Source organism: Rhopilema esculentum, chromosome 4 (assembly GCF_057945365.1).
Source record: "Rhopilema esculentum isolate cy_ngs chromosome 4, ASM5794536v1, whole genome shotgun sequence".
NCBI classification, from domain to species: Eukaryota; Metazoa; Cnidaria; class Scyphozoa; order Rhizostomeae; family Rhizostomatidae; genus Rhopilema; species Rhopilema esculentum.
The window spans coordinates 3,347,355-3,370,241 of NC_142818.1; the positions used below are offsets into that span (position 1 = coordinate 3,347,355).

The window sequence follows — 22,887 nt, forward strand, 5'->3', positions numbered from 1 at the left end:
GTTTGAAATTTTAGATTTAAGGAAAAATTGAAAAAAACTGAGTGACGTTAAATCGTGATTGGATCCAATGAAAATACAGGGGTACAGAATTCTCACGGATACTTCACAGTATTTTGTGAAAAGAACAAACATAAAAAGCTAAAATAAACGTGTTACCGACATTTTGTAATTGCAATGTTGCAGAGTCTGCCTTGTTAGTCAATAAAGATGGTAGTTAGATGTTACTTCGGCAAGTCCCACCTTCGTATACGTCTGCATACTGGTTCCATTTGCTATCGGTTGATACTCCTTAACGAAATCATCTCCTTCCGAATTTCCCACCAGCCCCTTTTGCCTTTTTTGATGCTGGTCCCTTGCTCGCTTTGTCGTTTTGCTGGAAACGAAGCAAATATAAATATTTTTGCCCGTAGCAATTAATGGCTGAGAAAACTAGTTGAAGCATCAAGTTTGCATATATATATTATTCCTTTTATATAAGAGAACATATCCCCCTCCCCATTAGATATCGTTGGAAAGGAAAATGAACATTTCACTAAACATCTTATACATCGTTTCCATTCCCAAATCACTTGTCTCTATTTACTAGTCAGAATCTAACAATGTTCAGGGGTAGGGGAGACACTGACTAAGAGTTGTATGTTATTGGGAGTTGTCTGTTATTAGGTGTTCCTCGATGGAGGATCTTAGAATTGTTCTGATAGGTTCACTAAAAGTTGTTTATTGACACTAGCCTCATTCAAAGACATATTGCTATAACAATGAGCCATTGCGCTACGCAAGCATCCCATAATGCATTTTCAGACAGTCTGAAATCAATTTTGATCAATCCGTAGAATTTTACTGCCATTGTTTGGATCGTCGCCTGGACAATTTGCCACGCTCGCAAAGGCTTATGTTAACTAGTTTAAGGGAATAAGAGAACACTTTTTTATTTTTCAATAGAGACACGGGAACAAGTATCCCCCCGGGGGAGAATCCCCCCGGGGGAGACCTTCATTGAAGACTATTGCTTTAATGGTCATAAATGTGACATCAACCTATAAAACATATAAGGTATTTTGCCATTCAACAAAGTAAAGGACGTGCGAAGGTTGGAAAAAGATTGTCAATTTTAGATACCTTCCTCTTCACTGGGGGAGTCGATGAAGGAATGACTTTAAAGAAACTGTCTAAGCGCCCTTGGGTTGAAGAATGTCGCGCTTTTCCAAGCTTTTTAGATCCATTCCGAATGCGATCTTCACTGAAAGATAGAACGTAGAAACACATGCAGTAATTAAAAAACATGATCAAAGGAGATATAATTTTAACTACCCTCGACTAAGCGCCACTACGAAAGGGGAGCACCAGAGAGGGGGGGGTTTGCAGAGGGGGCTTTAAAGAGGAGCACTAGAGATGGAGAGATTTAGAGAGGGGCAATTATGAGGAGCACTAGAGAGGGGGGGATTTAGAGAGAGGGCACTAGAGAGGGGGCACTAGAGAGGAAGCAATAGAGAAGATATAAGAAGGTTGTATGAAAGAGGGGATGAGAAGAGGAACCCCCTTTCCCAGTTAGTGGTTTTGATATATCAATGTTAAAAGTAATGCATTGAAGTGATGGTGGTATTGAACGGACCAGTGGATATGGTGGCAGCAGCTAACGTTCACTATACAAGAAAAAACGTTACGTCATTAGCTTTAGGTTTCCTTCGTCTGCTAAGCTAATCAACATACAATTCAATAACATAGATAAGCGAAAATTAATATACTAGGTTTTCTGGTTAGAAATGAAAAAAGATGATGCTTTACAAGAACTCTCACAACCTTTGATTTTTCAAACTCAAAACTCAAACTCAAAATCTTTTTCAGCAAGCAAACAAGTTAATTACAATATACTGATTTAAAATACAATTACTAGAAATTTAAAATTAGAACAATGAGTAAGATCAGGAAAATAACTGGAAATTTTTCAATGCTGAAGGACACACGAAAAAACTCACGATGAGCTATCGAGTCATGTGTCCAGTTTGACGTACTCAATAATATTATGTAGAGATTTTAGTTTGAATTGAACATAAAAGAACAGTAAAACAATTGATAAAAGAAGAATAATAAAAAGGTCATAAGAAACCAGTAAATGGGTGAGGAGGTTTACTCAAAGATTGTTTCAGTAAATTGTTGACAATAGCCGATGAAGGGGCATTTTTATTTCAGTTCTTAGTTTATTCCACACATTCACACCTCGATATGTGAAAATACGTTGCCCGTAAGAGGTCGCAAAGCAAGGTATTCTAAGAACCGTGTCGGTTTCTCCACAACAACCCCACACCGAGCAGCAGTTTCTGAAATGCGATTCAACTATACTTGTATAAACAATCTTTTGGTGGTACAAAACTTGAAAATGGCTTTGAAAAAAAGAAACATTTGAGTAAACTAAAGCTATTACACTTATACTTGTATACATGCTTTTTAAAATTTCTAATGGGGGATATTTTTTAGCATATTTAAGCATGCCAATTGCTCTGGAAATCTTGCCTATAGCAAAAGTTATATGTTCTCTCTACTTAAGTTCTGAATCAATCTGAATGCCCAAATACTTATTTTATCCAATCATATCTAGGTTGTTCTCGTTCATATGGAGAACATATGCACTATTTTGACCTTTTCCAAACAATCGCTATTATTTAACTGAAATTTTTTTCTCAGTCTGGGTCAGATCGCATTTGTTTTGCCGCTCAAAGGCACACTTATGAGGGGATTGATAAGATAAAAGGTCTCGTTGAAAAAAGAAGCACACGCGAGGATATTTTAAGAGGAATAGGCCGCAAGGAAGATTAGATTCGGTGGGTTTCTGAGATCAAAAGATTAGCTCATGGAATGCCGGACCCCTGCCTTGTCTGCCATATTGTTTTTCCATAGCAACAAGAATATTTAAGCGAAGTTATAAAAAAGAGATATATTAGAGTTTATGAATAAGATGTTTACATACTTGGATGCATTCTTTGGTTGAAAAGGATATTCAAATTCTACTCCAGTTAAATCTCTAAGTCTAATCTCTAACAGAAACATTGTACTCGTTTTCAATCGGGATTTCGTTTTGAGATCATGTTTCCAGAAGTTGGCTAACAGTTGAAAAGAGAGAGAGGAAGGGGGGGGGGGGGGTGAATCTTGGACTTAAAAGAAGACTGGCCTTAGATAAGTAGGTTGTTGATTGTCATAAGTTACTCCAAATTCAAGCCTAGTTATGGCTTTGGTAGCCGTACCTTTTGTATAAGGAAAGAAAATGTTAGAGCCCAGAACACATGGCCTAGCAGTTGAAGACCATGAACGCAAATTAAGCATAAGCAGTAGAGTACCAATCTTAAATCCTTCCTTGTTTTCTGTTATGAGGAAGGTTTCCAAAACTTGAGGGTCCTTGAGGAAACTTTCCAGAGCTATGATCAACACTTTTCTGGATTGTGGTACAGACAGCTGGGAAATTTATAAAAAATCAATTTGCCTTGCACATGGTTTGGATCAAAACGATATGACTTCGTAATACGTGATGGTGAATTCGCTTGCGACAGTCTAACCCCTCCTCTAAAGGCTAAATATTTGTCAAATTCTAAGCTGGAAATGTATGACATCAGTGATGAAATGTAAACTTTTATACATACGCCAACTGCTAGGTTTATCATGAGACATTCAGTTTGTATCTGAGGTCATAAACATTTAATACGAAAGCGCGGGACTGGATGGTTTGCCATTCCTATCAGCTGCTAATGACTGAAATGGCCTGCCTTTGTGGCTTAGCCTGAACTAAAATATCTTTCAAAAAACCGAAAGATCAAAAGCCTTTTTTCTAGGCCATGAAATTTCCCTCACACTTCATTAATGCGCATTCTTCTTAAAGTCAATGGTGTGTGTGACCCTAACACATTGGGTATCAAAATAGATCGCAGCAAGTAACTTAGAATGTAGAACAGAAGTAAACTTCACAAGAAGAATTATCCCGAAGGTGCTACTGCCTCTAAATTATCTTTCATCTTTAATACTGTATTCATTTGCAAGAAGAAATTTTGCCAAGAGTTTAAGGAACATTTATTTCTAGGACCACAGAATAGCCGACATTGGATTCCCAAAGTTCTTTCCAATACTAGAGGTTAGATGAAAATAAATTTAGTGCATTAATTTCTTATTTGCAGCTTGGTTTGGATACTTAAATGATAAATTCTTATGACGACACTCGCCATGCAAAAAAGAAAAAACAGGGGACTAATCGTTGATTTGTACAAAGGCTTCACAGGTTCACGTTAAGGCAAAATTGCTGATAAGAAAAATCATGCTGAGTGCAGCCGTGGTAAAAATAATTTGGATGGCCAGAAAGAATGTCTTTGTGGGTTTATGAATGTGGGAAGGAAGAGGGTGGGTCTGCGGCATAAGACACAGCGTAGCTCGATGTATTGGAATTCTAAGTAGCATAGCGGGGTTTCGTTCCTCCTTGATTTCAATACACTCATAACAAACCGTGTACAGTGGAACCTCCATCAACGGACACCTCTATACAACGGACACCTCAAAGCAACGGACAGATATTTGAGTCCCAAAACAAAAGTTATCAAAAGATGACCCCTCCATACAGCGGGCACCTCTCTACAACGGACAATAACATTGGTCCCACTGGTGTCCCTTATATGGAGGTTCCACTGTATATAACGCTCAAGTAACTTCCTTCAGTCAATGGTCTACTTTGGTTTTCGTACTTCAAACCGAAATAGACCATTGACATTAACTCTTTAAAACATCTAGCAAGAAATACATTACACAGAGATGACTACTGTTCATGCTATGCCTGCTGAAAATATTGTGCTTATTTTACATGAAGAACTATGATGAACGGGGTTAAGCAACTCTAAAATTTTTGATAATAATTGTAAGGGCCTGTGATGTCATGGGAATCTCTATTACATTTGGCTATGTGAAAAAATTTCGCCTGTTTTCCTGTAGTCATTAAATTTTCAAAACCTGTATACAAGGGAATATATTACTCCATTGATACTGGAATGTGCGCAATATTTCACATGTAATAATTTGAAATACGTGGTTTGGCTTAATATGATGTAGTTTGAATAATACATTTAACATTCCTCAATTTTTTCATAAAGAAACACTCAAACAAAAGACTACTGGACTGCAGACAGACCCCGACGAAGGGAGGCCGGGGGCCATCGCCCCCCCCCCACTTTTTGCAAAACAATAGTGTTTTTTAAAATGTTGTTGTTGTGATTGTTAAAATCTCTCTTGGCCCCCACACTTTCCAACGTGCGTCGGAGCCCATGGCAGAAACAGAAAAACTGGAAAATTTGGAGGCAGTACTCTCTTCAAAACATCACAGAACACTTTTATCAAGATAGAGCCTGTGCAAAACACGTTTTGTAAACAAACATGCCTGGAACTTTCAGTAATTCTTTTAGAATTAGACAAAAATCTCCTCTAGCAGGAAGCTCATATACGCCCCCCTCATAGCAGAGTACATTGTACGTGTTATTGTGGCATACATAATGTACACACGATATTATTGCCACGCAAAGAGTTCTTTTATTCTTACCTATAGTGTGAACTGAAACGATTGCAGGCAATGTTACGAAAATTTGAATGAGGGTACATTTCAATACATAGGTAGAACGAAGTTGCACTCACTTGAACCCTTTCTCTTCGCACATGAATTTGATGAGACCCTCTTCATCCGGATCAGACCATTTAAGCTGCATAAATTGATTCATAGATATAAATACTTATGACAGGTTAAACGTTTTTGGAATTTGATTTGATAAAATTCTCAAGAAACCGATTTTTTATTTTTAAGGGGAAAAATAACGAAATAAGTTACGTTAACAACTCGCCGCTACAAATAAATTGCGTTCGACAATTCTGATAACCATGGTTCCAGGGAGAAAGTAAATGAACTAGATTTCGTCTTCAAAAAACAAAGCATAACATGAAAATCGTTGTGTATCAATGGTAAGGGAGAGTCGATCAAAGAGCAAAGTTTAAAATGACAGGGCCTCCGTGGTCCTAATATATCTCAACACGGAAAACCTTTAAGTCACACAAGCAATGAAACTGTAGTGAAAGACCGAATCCATGAAAAATGGCAGTTTGCATTTTATCAAAATATTGCAAAAAACGTGAGATGGTATTCAGTTTCAAAAGCAGTGGATAGGATCATTGAGGAAAAATAAAAAGTGTCCTTTATAGAAAAACAGGTCTTTCGATTTTCTTACCATAAATGAATTTGCTGGATGTCTTACAAACGAATGTTTATCAATTTTGAAAGTCTTTGATTTAAAGGTGAACACAAATAGATTTTTTAAAGATTAATTAAATATCATTGCAGAAGATGCATTGATCGTTATACATGCTGAATAATATTGAATGAAAATATTGAATGAATGTCCAATATTGAATGATAATGAATGAAAATTACTGTTTTATCTGGCATGTGGTACAGTGCTCAACACTGTATAGGCCAAGCTGTACAAGCTATGGTGTGTAGAACAAGACGGTTCTAAGTTGATTTTTAACTGGACTTTTAACAGATTATTCATAGAGTGGATTTACTGGAGGCCTTTTGCCAAAATATTCCTAAAGTCGGAGACATAGCTTTAATCAAGTTCTGGTGATAAAATCGTAATATATACTCTTTCTTCTTAAATAAACCATAAATTTCTTAAAAGATGAAGGGATCAAAGAAAAGCCGAATTCAGAAAAATTCCCATCGGCGGCTTAGTAATTCATCATGATATTATTTAGACTTGGTTTCGTATTTGGTCAGGGAAAAATGAGCAGAAAAAGACGGGATTTACTACTGATTATGATTTTTTTATAGAGTGCAAATGTTCTCACCTCTATTTCTGCAGCCGGAGTGACTTCCGGATTCTTAAATAGCTCTCTGGATTCCTAAACACCGGGAAAAATTGCAAACATTAAAATCAACATTGTTTCGATTCAACATGGATAAAAACAAGACATTTCAGACACAGGATATTTGACAGTCGCTAACTTTTGCCTATTCTATTGTTAAAACGTAATTAATGCAGGTTTTCATAGCTTGGCAAAGAAAAAAATTCACGTTTTTTTAAAAGGAACCACTTTATAAGGAACCTACATGTAGAAGGCCGAAATATTTAAAGAACTCATACTACTAAAAACTAAATCCCTAAGGAACTTTTCAATTTGAAAAATTTTTATAACTGCAAGCATCAAGAACTAAAAAGCCGGTTCCATTCATTTGCAGCCAATACTCGCATAGATTGTTTGCTATTCGTGTGTCAAGTGCTTCATTGAGTAGTTTATGTCTCGCCCCTCTCTTTATTAAGTGTTAAGGCTTATTGTAGCCAAAACACCGAAAGTGAGATTTTCTCTATACATAGCCTTCTGTGTTTTTGCTCCTGAGTTCTAGCCACAAGTGAAGGCAAAATTCAAAATTTCTATGTTATTCCTGTTTCTGTACAATTTTTTACGGAACTTGATGTACAGTGAAATTTGAGGAACCATTAAGGAACTTTTGGTACTACAACTTGATGATCTGACGAGCGTGTAGTATACACTGATGGGGAACATGCATTGAAATTTTCGTTGAAGAAGCAATCAAAAGAATAATATTTTTTTAAAAAAGAAGGGGACCCAAGGAGGTAGAGGATGAAGAATTCAGCAATGCATATGTGGCTAATCAAAGGTAGATAATTTGTCATAACTTTTTGCTAAAACGGAAGGGAACGAGCAGGAAACAAACAGGAAACATGAGTTCTTCAGTTATTAACAGAGTTCTAGAATTAGTTTTCTGTCTCTATGAAACAACTGTTTTGTCTGCGGCAATATCATACTTCAATCCAAATATTTCTTGCTTCAAATACACTACAAGGATATTGTGGCCGCCTTGGCTTTGCAGGCATGTAGCTATTTTGTCGGACAATACGAAAATAGGAATCGGTAAAACACTTCGCAAACAACACTTACGACGGAAATTGTCTAGACATTCACTATAACCCGATAACTTGAAGTTTTCCAAATATATTCAAACGCCTAATAATTCGAATAATGGTTAACTCGAACAATTTCCATCGTTCCCTTGAAGGCTCGAGTTAGCGAACACGTGACGTGTAGGTTGGTTGAAGATAACCACTTAACATTGTCTTGAATATTTTTCTGTTTTAAAAGGAAATATCTTGACAAGTTAGCAAAAATTTGAGTCATATACCTTGAATTTCCAGTCCTCTGGTATAGGATATTTCTAAAATGCAAAACAAGCTTTAAAGCTTGACGAAATTAACTGTAAGGGTTAAATTAACAAAGATCGTGCGAAACTAACGAATATTTGGTGATAGACTAACAGCAATGCCTAAGGTCTATCAAACTTAATTAGGAAACACATTTTTTGGAAACACTTTATTTCGTATTTTGTAAGTGTTTATGAGAACAAATAGTTTGGTTGTGGGCTATCTCAGGTTCGATAAGAGAGTTACCAGAAAATGAAATGTAACAACAGAATCTCGCCTTAAGAATAAAAGACCACACATAAGGAGACGTAAATGCGTTTGATCCATTGGAAAACAATTTATCTCGTTGAAATATAACAAGAAAATTGGATATCTGTTGACTTAACTATGGAAAGGACAAAGCTTGAGCACTGGCCATGTGTTTAAGAATCTTATCATTTCACTGCATCATAAAATTTTTTTAGCTCGGGACTCAAAATTAATATCTACTTACAGATTTATCCAAATTTTTAATGACTTCCTCGATGTGTTTATGTTGCTTGATCAAAGTAATCGCTTTCTTTGGGCCAATACCTTAATTGGATAAAAAATACAAATACGATGAGGTAAGATTAAACTGCGGTTATAATTTACAAGCATAACGAAGCCCGAAAAAACATGTGGTCACAAAGCCTAGATCTGGGGCTAAGGGACTTCAATATCAACTCACTTTGTTCCGCCATCAGGGAGCTGGGAAAAATAAGGAGACATTATGTTGAATGTAGTTCTATGAAAGGGTACGGGGGTTTCTCATTCTCCAAAAACAATAACAAGACATACAAAATGGTGGCTTTTTGAAGGAGGCCTGGAAGAGGGCCAGCCCCATCCCCTCGCCCCGCTTCCCTCGCCCCGCTTCCCCAGCCCCGCTTCCCCAGCCCCGCTTCCCCAGCCCCGCTTCCCCAGCCCCGCTTCCCCAGCCCCGCTTCCCCAGCCCCGCTTCCCCAGCCCCGCTTCCCCAGCCCCGCTTCCCCAGCCCCGCTTCCCCAGCCCCGCTTCCCCAGCCCCGCTTCCCCAGCCCCGCTTCCCCAGCCCCGCTCCCTTGCTCTAGCCCCCTGTTATAAAGTTATAACACACACACATACACACACACAGATCTGACTCATCTCAGGTAATGCTAGATCATAACGACTGTTTGAGATTTATATGCATTTTTCACCTGATTGTATTCATGAATGTCAAACTGGCAGGAAAAATCTCAATAAACGAGCGTAACTTGCTGTAAGCATTGGAAAATGAGAGGTGATTTCCAAACAACATACATACCTAATTAAGAACGCAATAAAGAAAAAAGACACATCAAAAAACTAAATTCCATTGTTTTTATAAATTAGAATCGGAACGTTGAAGATCTTCAGAAGAACAATTAGAACATCAAGTTTAAAGAATCTCTGCAAAATTTTAAAATAAAAAAGCCTTCATACCTTTAATGGAATTACAGTAATCACAGCCGAGCAATATGCACAAGTCGATAAACTAGAACAGAAAATGCATGCATTACAACATCGGGAAATATTCATTACATCAGTTCAATGTCTTGAAAGATAGTGGCAGGAAAATAGAGTAAATCGCCGTAATAAAAAAGCCTACAAATTTAAGTCTTTCCTTTCTGATTAGCCACCTTGTGATTCAATTTGAAATAATTGTGGACTTAAGAATTATAAAGCTTTTGCTATTAGGGCATACTATCAGCAGAATATACCTTTTAGATAAAAACTAATGTAAGAAAATTAGATCTTATGGGTTTTTGGAGTAAAAACCAAGATTAGGGGCGTCATTTCATGATTTTAGTTTAGGGGGGGGGGGGGGCGGTGGCTGCACATATACCCTGAAAAAAACGTGACTATCTCCCTATACCCCATCAAGTGATAGCCCTCCCCAAAAACAGTCTGAATTTTGAAAAAGCAGGATTTTCTGTACGAGGATTTTCTGTCTTGTGCAAAGATAAAAAAGGGGAAAGAACATTAAAAGTTACATTAAAACAGTAGATTTTATACTTTGCTATTTATCTTAAATATCTGGGGTTGCAGCTAGAAAGCATCTACACGACTATCATTTCCATCGCAAATAGGTTCTTAATATTGGTGAAAAGCATCCCCATCAAACAAGTCATAACAATTTTGGCAAAATACTCTAATCTTCTAATTCTCCTCAAAAAGCTTAATCCCTCACTCGAAATCTGGAAAGGATTCGTTAAATATTTTCTCGGAAAGTAGATTAAAGGCCAAGAGCAGACGCAGCACGATATAGCATTAAGGCAATAGGATTTTGAAGGCGATAAGGAACTGGATAACTCATTGTCTGCCATGTGCCACCCAGACACACAGAGACTGCTCTTTTGGAAACACACGAGGCAAACGGCAAAAGATAAACAAAACGTTAAAAATAATCTGTCACAACTTAGAAAGTAGGAGGTTAACAGATACAAAGTATAAACTTATCGCAAAATATCTGCAAAAAGATACCTTAGTGTTTTTGTGTTCCAAATATGCGAAAAATGTAGGGTTTGTGAACCCCCACCAATCTCCCACTGCCCCATCATCAATGATCCTGAGATACACCTTATTGGTTTTATGAAAATCTTTCAATTTTGTAAAAGCTATGCACACTTTTTTCATAAAAACCTGACAATTTTTACCGAGGCTCGATGATCTCATTTTTTGAGTGATTTTAGGCTCATGTGTTCTTAATATCGTTTTTATCTTCTTTTTTATTTCACACACTATAGAATGTTGCTAAGACTACTAAATAAACGTTCTGAAACCAATTAGTAACAGTTTTGCCTAACAAGTTTAGTAGCACGGTTGATTAACTGATAAAATCTTCTCTATTTTGTTAATATGCGAGAAAATTCTAAAAAAATATTGTTTTTTCTTCAAATATTCCATCTGAAGCTGGCCATATTCTTACGTTGTTTTAATTCATTAAAAATCGAGCTTCAGTGTTTTTATAAATTGTGTTCTTACAAACAAGAGTGTAAACAAAGTAAATCGGAATACATAAATTAATCTTAAAAATCCGCTTACTTTGTAATGATATTGTAAATACTGGTAAGTCGAGTTAAAAATAGTCATGTTTGGGTTGTCCTTAGGAAAACAAAAGAGCTATATCTGCAGTGTTTTTCAGAGCGGAAGACATCATGGACGTTGAGGGTTCAAAAGTAGTTTGCTTCTATTCGATTAGGAAAAAAGGACATGATATCAATTCAGTCATTAAAGACTTATTGCTAACAATGAGCCTTTGCGCTACGTAAGCATCCCATAATGCATTTTCAGACTGCATAATGCATAATGCATTTACTGCCATTGTTTGGATCATGGCCTGGACAATTTACCACGCGCGCAAAGGCTCATAGGCCTACATAAGGGTTTTATTGCGATACAGTAAATCTCTGCAAAGAAGAACTTAAGAATTTATGCACCTTGCAGTTAAGACTCTTTTTTAGGCTGTGAAATATATATTCTTCATGAATTTTGCATATTGATCAAGGATCATTTGCAATTTTGTTCTGCGGCAAAGGAGCCTGCGGGAGAGGAGTCTGCAGGAAAGGAGTCTGCGGGAAAGGAGTTTACGGAAAACTTTTTTGTAGACAACTAAGGCTGACGAAATTTGCGAAAACCCAACTGTCAGAAATGGAATTACACAATGACCTGTGACAAAATTATGAAATTCTAGCATTTTTCTTTTATGTTGGAATGTGGCCCAACGATGGTGGTCAAAGGATCCAACATTTCATCAAACATTTCACCCAACATTTTCACGCGTAGATCGAAAAAGGACTGGGTGAAAGTTCGCGCTGAAGGCTGCACAGTTTCGCGACATTTCGATCCAAGAAAACGAAAGGCAATCACTGCCTTCTCTTTTTATTTTCTCTTCAGATATTGTCACTGTCATCGCGGTCTTTCAGGACGAGCGTCGCATCCCCTATCAAGGCCGTGGCCTAAATTCGTCCCCTGCGCTTTCTTGTAGCTACTCTGTGTTACAGGCTCTTCATTGCTGCTTTACGCTTTTTCTTTCGCACAGAATTCGTTATATTTCGTTATATTGTCGAAAATTTAAGTGTAACTGATTGTAAGCAAATGCGATTGTTGAAACGAGCGAAACCAGCCGGAGAAAACAACAACGACGCGATGATTGAATTGCGGCGCTCTTTTACCAACTGCGCTTGCGCAGAGCCAACAATGTTGGCCGAGGTGGTCAGATGATCCAACATTTCACCTAACACTTCAGAACTGTTGGATGACGGTTGCCAACATTTTTGACCTCAGTCAAATTTCATCCAACATCGAAATAGATGATGTTGGATGACCCAACATGATCCAACATTTCACCCAATTTTGACCAGGGCTTAAAGGAGAACTTGCCATACTAAACAAAAGGTGATTAAGCAGTTACCTCCTCTTGTGATAACTCCAGACCGCTCAAAACCTGGTCTAAATGATACTCTTGTATGGGCATTTTCCTGGATAAAGGAAAGGGAAAATGGGATAAGCATTTCAGAAAGCAAATCTCAAAAATTGCAGAAGCTGATTCATACATAGCCTGACCCTCCTATACTAAGGTAAAGTATACTTTATTAAACTAAACTTAAGTAGGGTACCTACGATACTAAGGTAAAGTATAGTATACTATAGTAAACTATATATATTAGACAACTGTGCAATGAAATTCAAATAAAACAATGGTATGTTGAACGAATCTTTTTTATGACAAATTATCAACTTCTAAATTATTTTCCAAAATCGCACAGTTTTGGTTGGGAAGGTGACTCATACATAGCCTGATAAACAGACCCTACGGTAAATGATAGTATACTGTATTCAATTATACTTTAGTTTAGTCTGTTTATCAAGCTAATTCGTATAGGAATACCCAAAACTACAAGCTGTATTGTAACTTTAGGGGAGGATCAGCGAGCTCAAATGTTTGGGGAACGACTAAGATTTGTTTTCGTGACAGATAATTACTCGAATTAGAAGACAGATGTGCTAATGAAATTCAAAGAAAACAATGGTAGGTTGAACCTATCTCTTTTCATGGGAAATTATCAATTTTCAAAACGGATACCATTAAACAAACGGCATTTTATGAATGTCCCGTTTAGCAGGGAGTTTCAATAGCAGGGATCATACTTTCTCTATAAATCTATTAACATTGGTCATACAATCAATGGAGTGGGATGGTATAGAGCAAATTGATTGCATAACTGCTGCTGCTACAGTAGCATAAAGCTATACGCAAATTTGAGAGTAAAGCATGAAGGGGAATGGCATTGCTTTGATATGTTCTCTCACTGACTTATTGACATACAGTAACGTTCCGCAAATACTTCTTCTGTTTTACTTATTTGTATTTCTTTCCTTGCACACCTGACAATAAAGGTTGAAAATATGCTGAAAAAATGGAAGCTCAACCCTCCTCTTATTAGAGAGAAACAACAGAATAAGACAACAATATCTGATATGGATGCTCTAAGGGTGTTAATCTGCACTTCTGAAAAAAGGAAGAGTAGATGGTGATAACAGACATTCAGTGCAAAGTTGCAAGGAGGGTAGCAGATAAAGTTATTCCAGATGAAAATGAGCCTGCTTACCGGGCTTCACTGAATGTCAAGTGCCGAAGAACGATCGACGACCCGAATGTAAGAGAGTCCATATCTTCTGTGGCCGTGGCATAAACCTATGGGAATTTCAGGCGATAAATGGTGAAAAGCAGAATTCTACAGCAACAAGGTCATCACTCCGGAAAACTGGACCGGGCAACAGCACTGGACCGGATGGGTTCACGAGGGTTATGCATCCAGAGAGTTTATCCTAACAATATTTTCCATAAGTTTCAGTTGTAGCTTCTTTAAATTATCAACAAAAGGGTTCTGTTGTTTATCAAAAAATGAAGAAAGCTATCTATTGTCTCTTAGCCAAATAAATATGATGCGATAAAAGTCATAAGTAAGTCAATTAAAAAAGGCATTTTGGAACAACGAGTTTGAACAAAGAAATTCACCGTTAAGACTGGTTAAAAAAAGAAAATTTTCAAATCGAAAAGCTTCTTATGAAATCCATCGACGAGATTTCAGTATCAAGTTTCAAAATATGCAGTTCAGGCCCTGTTAAGTAAATTTATTACAGTAAAATCTTTATGCAAATAAGAACTTATTAAAACAAAGACCCAATTAGATTGATACTGAAGATGCAAATGTACAAAGAATTATAAGTGACCTACAAATATTGGGATACCTATTGCATATTTAAATATCCTACTTCCTTACTAAGACTGTCAATTGTTTAAAGATAAAAATAAAAGAAATGCTTGGATTATAGACCATGAAGAGGAAAAGGACAATGCTGAGATTGGTAAAAAGAAGGAAAATGAAGAGGAAAACAATGATTACTCAAGGTTTCTACAATCTAGGGGTTTATTAAAGGCTGTGTTACACGTACACCCTTTTGTAGATTGTTTTTTTCTTCGTTGCATTGTCAACAAGTGGTTGCGAGGCATCTTGCGATAATTTCAGACTCCATGCTTACGTCTACTAGGGGATGAGAATTTATTCTGGTTGCAGTAGAACCCAGGCCTTTAAGCACAGGTACCGCACAGAACAGTGAAACCTATCTCTATTCTATGCCCTTATAGCTGTAAATGCTGATGAATCAACTTTCTATCTTACAGCTACCTTTTTTCTAATGCTTTATCAATTGTTCGTAAATTTTTTTAAGGCTGGAGACTCAAATTTATTGTATAAGACTCAGAAACGATGGCTTAATTAGGGGGCAGTAGCAAAAAATGGAAAGACTCAAAGTGAAGTTTTTTTTAGCATTGAAGACAGCTTTTATTGTGTTTGTGCTCCTAATTAAAATCAAACTTAAAAATTCCAACCATATGGCATTAATTGGGTAACAAAAAGGAACTCGCATCACAATTCTTCCAAGGAGTATTCACCACACACATTCCAGACAAATTCATCATCAGCAGATAGATTCTAGAAACATAAAAAGGTGTTGAAACTTAAGGCGAGAATAAAGAGAGAACTAAGAGTCAGCAAATAAAAAACAGAGGCAATAAATACCTTTCCACCTTTTACAAGTTCAGCGCATTGGGCCTCAGCCTCACAGGGCGCCTGTAACAAAATATGTTTGAGGAATTCAAAAATGGAAAATTCAGAAAACGTTAATGAGGTGGGCAAGAACGATAATGTCTGCACAGGCTACTCGCTACTCGATCTTCTGTAGTCTGGAAATCAACTAATTTTTGGCATAAGAAATTTCCTGATAGGTTTTGAGAAATATCGTCATGAGTAAGTCAGTACAGTCAAAATTTAAGATCAATCTTTTGATAATTTCTTCAAACGGAAGGTGTAAAGGGCAGTTCTATGAAAAGTGCACTTTGGCCCCCTTGCCCCTACTATCAAAAGGCAACAGGGGCGGTTGACCGGCCTCACCCCCCATCTCCATGGTCACTGTATATTTGGCAAGCAATGAATGGCGCTTTGTTCTAGGGTTAAACAAGGCTTCTTAATTAAGTAAGCTTCAATGTTTGAGAAACGATGCCAGCTTATCATTAACGACTATCACGTAGAAAGTTTAGAACAAAACATATCAGCTATAGAGTCATCTAGATAATCAGGTTTATCATATGCTGCTAATCAATATTTCAAAAGTCACAAAAAATCTTTAAGAAAATAACAACAGAACCTTTCGATTGATAAAGTTATGAAAATATCGTGCAAGGCGGATCAAGTGTCCCATGCTGTTTGAAAACATAAATACTAGATGCTCTGATGAACAAATCTTTAAAATGTTCTTACCATTAACACTTTCTACTCCATACTAAAGAGGATTTATTCAATATCAAAGTCATAGCTCGCTTTAAATGGGTCTTTATCAATAGAAGAAGCTCAGATCACATGGTCCTTAGTCAAAAACGTATGCTGAAAACCTTTGAAGTCCCGAAGAATAATTTTGGGGTATTTTTCATTTTATCAGTGCCCCTTTTCTGCGGTAAGGAATGAAATTATTTTTCGTTTACTCACATCCACATATGGAATACCCATTAGGGTCAGCAATTTTTTGCATTCCTCGTTATGTACTGGCGTAACTTTCACCTGGGAAGAGATAGCAGAAAAAAGTTTGGTAGTCTAGAGGATGAATAATTAAAGAAATCGTTGACCATTCCTAAAATGAAATATTGTTGCTACAGGCTCAATACAAAGTAATGAATCTACAGACACAATCAAAACTACCTGAAGCAAGAAAACCAACTCAAAACTGTTATCAGGTTGCCTTTATATCATCTACAACTATATTCATTTCAGGGCCAACACCACCAGGGGGCTCCTCCCACTTTTTTGTGAAGCTAATAGTTGTAAAGCTGCAGTAAAAGGGAAAAAGCCTTGGTCCCTACTTTTGCTAGCCTTGCCCCCCCCAACTTCCAAATTCATGGTGTAGGCCCTGCATTTAATGCCAAATCATTGCATACAACAGGGTCACATAGCTGAAATGATTGGAAGTCATGCTTAGCATTTATCAGTCTTGGAAAATTTTTGCAAATTCTAGACATACCAGTCTCCTTGAAAACTTTTCAACTGTCTCTGCGTCTCCTTAAATGATAAATAGGAATTTAGTTCAAATTCCTAAAACAGATGTTCCTTACATTTAAAATTGAGCATATCTGCATGGATAAATTTTAAAAATAAACTTTCAATTTATTCTTTTATCTTAGATATAAGAAATGAAGATGTTAATTAATTTGATAATTTTGTAGCATATATGACAGTTTGTAATTACGAAGGCTTCCTATGATAGAAATGACAGTAAAGAATGGAACTGTTTGCAACAGGGGTGTGTACTTGGTCAAATATTGTGGGAGGGGGGTCAAGCCTATTGTTTTGATAAGATGATGTCTCATTTCCCCATTAATTTAGAACAAAAGACCATAGTCCTCCAAAATATTGGGGGGGGCCACTGGTTAACAAGCAATACCTATATAGAAGCTTATATAATTAGTGCTTAAAGGTAAAAAGACAAATAATAACTTTATTAAAGCTCAAAAGATTATTCTTTGTAATTCTAGTAAATTAGATTTTGGTAAATTGGATTTTGATCATCTTGTTTTAGGTGAATTTGGTTTTAGATCATTTGGATATAACTATCAGACATGGTGTCCGATTTCATACCAATTCAAATTAAGTAATCCTTTATGGCACAAAAATGTTTCTGCTGTAAAGATTACTCATATCATGTTGTTTTTATGAAGTAAGGCTTTAAGTTTGGCAATACCTGTTTCATTTGCAGCTTCCAATTGTTTCTGGGCTTCAGCTCTTCTTTCTGACCGTTTTGCAAGCTAAAACAAGAACATTTTCCAAACATATTATATACAACAAATTTGAATTAATGATAAAACTTCATCAATTGTTAGGTACACTTGAGCCACATCAAAAATTCTGTTTAACTACTTATATTTTCTATTTTAAACATTATTTGGTACAGATATGGCAAACCTTTGATTTAACAACATTTTCTTTTTAAATTCTCATCTAATGTACACCCCCTGATCACTTCAGATAAGTGAAATAAAATCCATTTTTAACTCCCGGCAATTGGATATTGTAGGGGGCATCAACTAAAACAACCAGAATTCATTGCTTGATAGAAAGGTAACCAGACATACAAGTCAACACCTTATACAGTGGGAAAAATTCTTATCATAATTATAACAATTATAAAATTCACTTTGAAGAAAAATTAACACCAGTGATGATTCTTATGAAAAACTAATAAGATACTGTGCACAATCAGTTTTTACAGTCTTGAGAAATAAAGGGTAGTTTTGCTTCATAATTTTTTATTAGATCATTCAGAGGTTCTCAGGGTTGTTATTCATTTCCTAGGCTTTTGTATTGTAATTGATTGCCATTGTAAATTTCTACGAGAATATAAAAAAAAGAGGTTCTCATTTGATAAAATACCTCTCCAGATTTCATCTCTGGTGGCTTGCCATCAAAAACATATCTATAAAAAAGAACAATATCTTATAAACATAAAGACATATCTAAACGATATACATATGAAACTTAGGAGGATATTATGACATTAGCCTACATAAACCAAACATCTTGGATTGCCTATGTGATAAAAGAAACTTAAAGCTTGTTACAAAAAATAGCTGTAAGACAAAATTTACTCTCTGGAAATGAAACATAGCTTACTACAAATGAACTAGAAAAAGGGTAAGAGCTAGTGGAATGATATTGTCTCAGAATAATTCTTGAAGTGTATCAAAGAAAGGAGAAAAAGAGGAAGTTACAAAAACACAATTGTAGCTCAGACAGATAGTATATCAGTGTTCGACAGTGGTATCAATGTATTTGAAGAAACTGACTGTTTGAAAGGGAGATTTCTTGGGATTCTACAATCTGGTTTTCTTTATTTCAGTTGAAAACATTAGAATGAACAGATAGTATTAATCTGCTGGATTCCCCCATTCCTATTATCTGTAATAAAAAATGCCCACCTAGCATGTAAATCTTTGGTTAAACACTTTGAGAGTAAAAGCCTTGCATCATACCTTTCAAGGATTTAATGTGTAAAAGGAGATTGGGATGGCCTAGACATTGGTGTTGCAGAGAATAAAAGAAGTACACCAAGAAAGTATCTGAGATTAAAACATAAAAAAAGTGACCAAAACAGATAACTCAAAACAGAGCCAGAAGGATACCACAAAGCACTTGAATCTAGCTAGGGTAAACACCAAGGAGAGAGGAGATGGAATGAACAGGTAGAAATAAGAGGCTTAACCCTGCTACCCAAAAGAAAAATACAGTGTTTTCAATTAAACAGAAAAGCATTAACATTTGTACTGAGGAATCTCTTTGACAGATATGAAATAAATATTGAGAGCAGAATTGATATTTTAGGCATAATCCTTTGGCAACACAGCAAGTTACTTAATAGCATCAAAGAATTAACAATTCTTAAAGAAAATGATTATTGAATAAGTGTACATACAAAGGTTTGATTCCATTATCCACCATTCTTATTGTTCTATAAAACATTCCCATTAGATGACTGAAAAAAATGAAACATCAAATATAAAGACGATAGTCATTTATTTTCTCAGTACAATTTGTGCTTTTCTGAAAACTATGCTTAAACATTAAGAGAACCTTTGAATGGTACCCAAAAGGATTTCAATCTTTGAACAGAACAACACCTCACAATAAAATAAACAGCATCAAGAACTGATGATCAAACAAGTTGTTCAGAAAAAATTATAAAGCACTGCACTATTGGCACAGGCTTGGGCACTGAAAGTTTTGTTCAAAGATTTTTCAGGATTTGATCTGAAAGGTACTTTCTTCCAAAGACGCATATAAGCCAATTCATTTGAGTCTTTAGAAGTATTCTAATCACTAAAATATTCTAAAGTATATTTCACAATAAGCAAAAAAATATCATAAGAATTACAGGTAAGGTTTAATGGTCAAAACAACGCAAAAAACTGTATTTCAATTACTAAATGTTTTCTAGAATTACACGAGACATTTTCTGATTGAAATTTCTCTAATGAGATGGATAAATTTGTCTCCATTGAATTTCTAAGAAGTTTGAGCTTGATTCAATCAACCCCAATTATCAGAAACATTTAAGAAATGGTATAAAGATTGACATACCTTGTTGTTTCACCTTGCTCATTAGTTAACTGACTACCATCTGCTCGAACAGCAATAAGAAACTGATAAATGCTCATAGAGGCATCAATAGCAATTTTCCTTCCTGGAATTCAAAATATTATCGAAATATAATCATTTTAGTGATTTTATTTTACAATATAATCAAATTATGAAAAATGAACATTACAATCCATGCTAGTGACCCATGCTAGTGACCATTTCATCAATAATGTTAGAAATCTATTTTAAAAGTGCTCAACAACAATTAAAGTTTGGTTAATCTACTTTTTATTCTAACCAAAGTAAGCAATAAGCATCACTTAAATGATAACAAGTATTGCAACAAATAACCAAAATTTCATCATTAAAACTGCTAGTATCATAAACATGACTAATTTGGTCCTCCAGTATCGAAAAAATGTTTGCATTCATCAGAACTTATTTCTTTCAATATTTTTAACCCTAACAATATAATTTTTATGTTTGCTCTATCTTATGTACATGGTAAGCCGATTGTAAGTTACCAGACACGATTTTTATAACAATTGACACTATTGAGTACCACACAAAGGAATAATTATTGTGAAGGAAGTGCAACCTCTTAACATTATGTGCAGGAATCACAAATAAAAAGGACATCTTGAAATTGGTCATTGCTTTAAGCTGAATCTAAAAACCTTGCATTTTTTATGGAAGAAATTGAAGCTTGAAAGATTACTCCATTAGGAAGAGAATATGAGTAAAGTTAGAGAATTTACATGAGTGACAGTTATTTTGCTATCAAACAAATGCAAGATTATGTCGATCCTGAAGAAACTTAAAATTCTTCATTTGCCCTAAACAATAGAACACACCCACACCACGCCCAGATTTCAAAATGCCACACTCTTTACCAGGTGTGCAGGGACATTTCTGAAACAATAACTCTGGCGTGCAATTGCCATACTCTGCAGTCTGGTAGCAGACCAGACAGGCAGCTAGACAAGAAGCAGCAGCTGCAAGTAAGTTGGTAAAATCACTTCACAGTTTGATTTCAAGAAATTTAAGATTTTTGACAGAAACCCATAGATTTTCCATAAAAATGACATGACGTTTCATGACAAGTCGTGATGACACGATCGCGTGAACTACATAATTCAAAACTCACCGAAATAATTCTTTATTTCATTTTCCTTCATTGCAGAAGGAGCATTGTCGCCTAATAACTTTGAGAGCTGATGAATTCCCATGGTTGAAATCAAATATCGTTTGGGGGAATCAACTTTCTTCACGAAACGCTATCTTTTCACCATCAGCTAGTCCACAAGAAGAATTTCTTTATTTCGCGCGCAAATCACTAATCAGAAATGCTTCAGCCTCCTTCCCAAGACGAGAAAAATAAATGGGACTACCTATAAAGCTCTATGAAGTCCCCTCTTTTAAGCCCTCTCTCTAAATAAGCCCCCTGTTAGCACCTGATTTCAAAAAAAGAAAATACTAAATGTAAGAATTTAGTGATAGCTTAAATGCTTCCAATGAATTGTGCTTCAAATGTCTCTAAACGCCTTCGCGATGGACACAATGCTGTGTATGTTCCTGGAATAACCATTCCATCCTCTACCCTTCTTGGTCCGAATGTGAGGGAACATCGAAACAGCTTTCTCGCTCGACAAATTTACAAAGCAATTTGAAATACGAGTCTCTTAACGGGTCAGATGATAAGATAATGTGCATTAAGGCCCTGGGGATCGGATCCTACATTATCGGATCCATTTGGATCCGAACTCTTTTATGAGGGGATGGTTACACGGGATCGGATCTGAAAAAATTTGCGTTTACACGGGATCGGATCCGTATGGATCCAAGATGCGCATATTTGTGTGCTCACTACAATATTGAAATTTTAGCGGCCTCAGAAAGCTTTATTCAACCTCAGAAGGGAGAAAAAAATTGATCGTTTTTAGCGATTGAAGGCTATTGTATCTGTCTTCGTATTTTTGTTTTATTGTTTCTCAATAAGATGCTCCTTGGATTTTTTTAATTTTATTTTCCAGCACAACTTTCAGCAGTAGAGCAGTCTCCTCATCAGTCCAACCAAAACCTTTGCTCTTTGGTCCTTTATCAACCTCTTTATTTATTTTGAAAAAGCAGACATTTTGATAAACAGATTTGATTGCTGAGGATAAACCAAATCGAAAGATTCGAAACAATAAATTTCTTATAATGTACCTCGAAATGGAAATCTTCCGCCTTATTTTGTATCCGTACCTGCTTAAACCCGATCCCAGAAACCCGAGACCTTTTTGGGATCGGATCCAAACGGGACCATCTTTAAATGCGATTCCAAACGGGACGGATAGCAGATCCAAATGGGATCGGATCCACCAGATCCCGTGTAAATGCAAAGCCTATCCGTACCACTTTGGCTACGGATCCGTTTGGATCCGATCCCGTGTAAACAGGCACTAAAAACAGCCCATGTAAAGATTAACTTGTGGGCGTTAGAAGTCTAAAAGATACCGATACTCATCTTTTCGAAGAGTCTCAGAGGACGAAGTTAGTTTAGAAGATGTCAAAGGTTATCAACTGAACCTAATGATTATGATGAGAAAACCATAATTGACTAACGTTAATAAGCTTTTAGAGCTGATAGCAAAGTTTTATTCCATATAAAATAATGCAGAAAAATGCACAAGAAAGTATTGATATCATTTTATACTTTGAATTTTTAATAAGACCCCCTCTCTGATAAACCCCCCTCTTGGTCTGAAAAAATAGCTAAGCCCCTTGGGCTTAACAGAGCTTTTGCAGTATGTGTTAAGACTACTTGCTTGTTTCAACTAATTAGTTTCATATATTGCTGCTCCATTTGAATAGATTCATACTGCTCTAAAACAATCCAAATGGTGGATATTTATCGTTTGGTATCTGAACTGCACAAAATAAACCTGGTTGTTTTACAGAACAACA

The 22,887-nt window shown here is 36.1% G+C and overlaps 1 protein-coding gene and 1 long non-coding RNA gene across 2 annotated transcripts; one reads left to right on the forward strand and one right to left on the reverse strand.

Moving 5' to 3' along the window:
* Positions 1-42: 42 nt before the first annotated feature.
* Positions 43-21,280, reverse strand: LOC135691040 (flap endonuclease 1). The gene is made up of 17 exons (XM_065208777.2): positions 21,086-21,280; positions 19,939-20,041; positions 19,274-19,333; positions 18,235-18,277; positions 17,546-17,609; positions 16,829-16,866; positions 16,300-16,371; positions 15,337-15,387; positions 13,864-13,949; positions 12,666-12,732; positions 9,695-9,746; positions 8,728-8,807; positions 8,216-8,248; positions 6,862-6,915; positions 5,656-5,720; positions 1,120-1,240; positions 43-373 (listed from the first exon to the last, which is right to left on the reverse strand). Exons 1-17 carry the CDS (start codon positions 21,165-21,167, stop codon positions 299-301), a joined length of 1,146 nt encoding a protein of 381 aa, XP_065064849.2. The 5' UTR covers positions 21,168-21,280; the 3' UTR covers positions 43-298.
* LOC148960309 (uncharacterized) lies at positions 11,868-14,764 on the forward strand. The gene is made up of 2 exons (XR_016144944.1): positions 11,868-12,831; positions 13,652-14,764. It is a non-coding gene; the product is annotated as an uncharacterized LOC148960309 (long non-coding RNA).
* Positions 21,281-22,887: the final 1,607 nt, after the last annotated feature.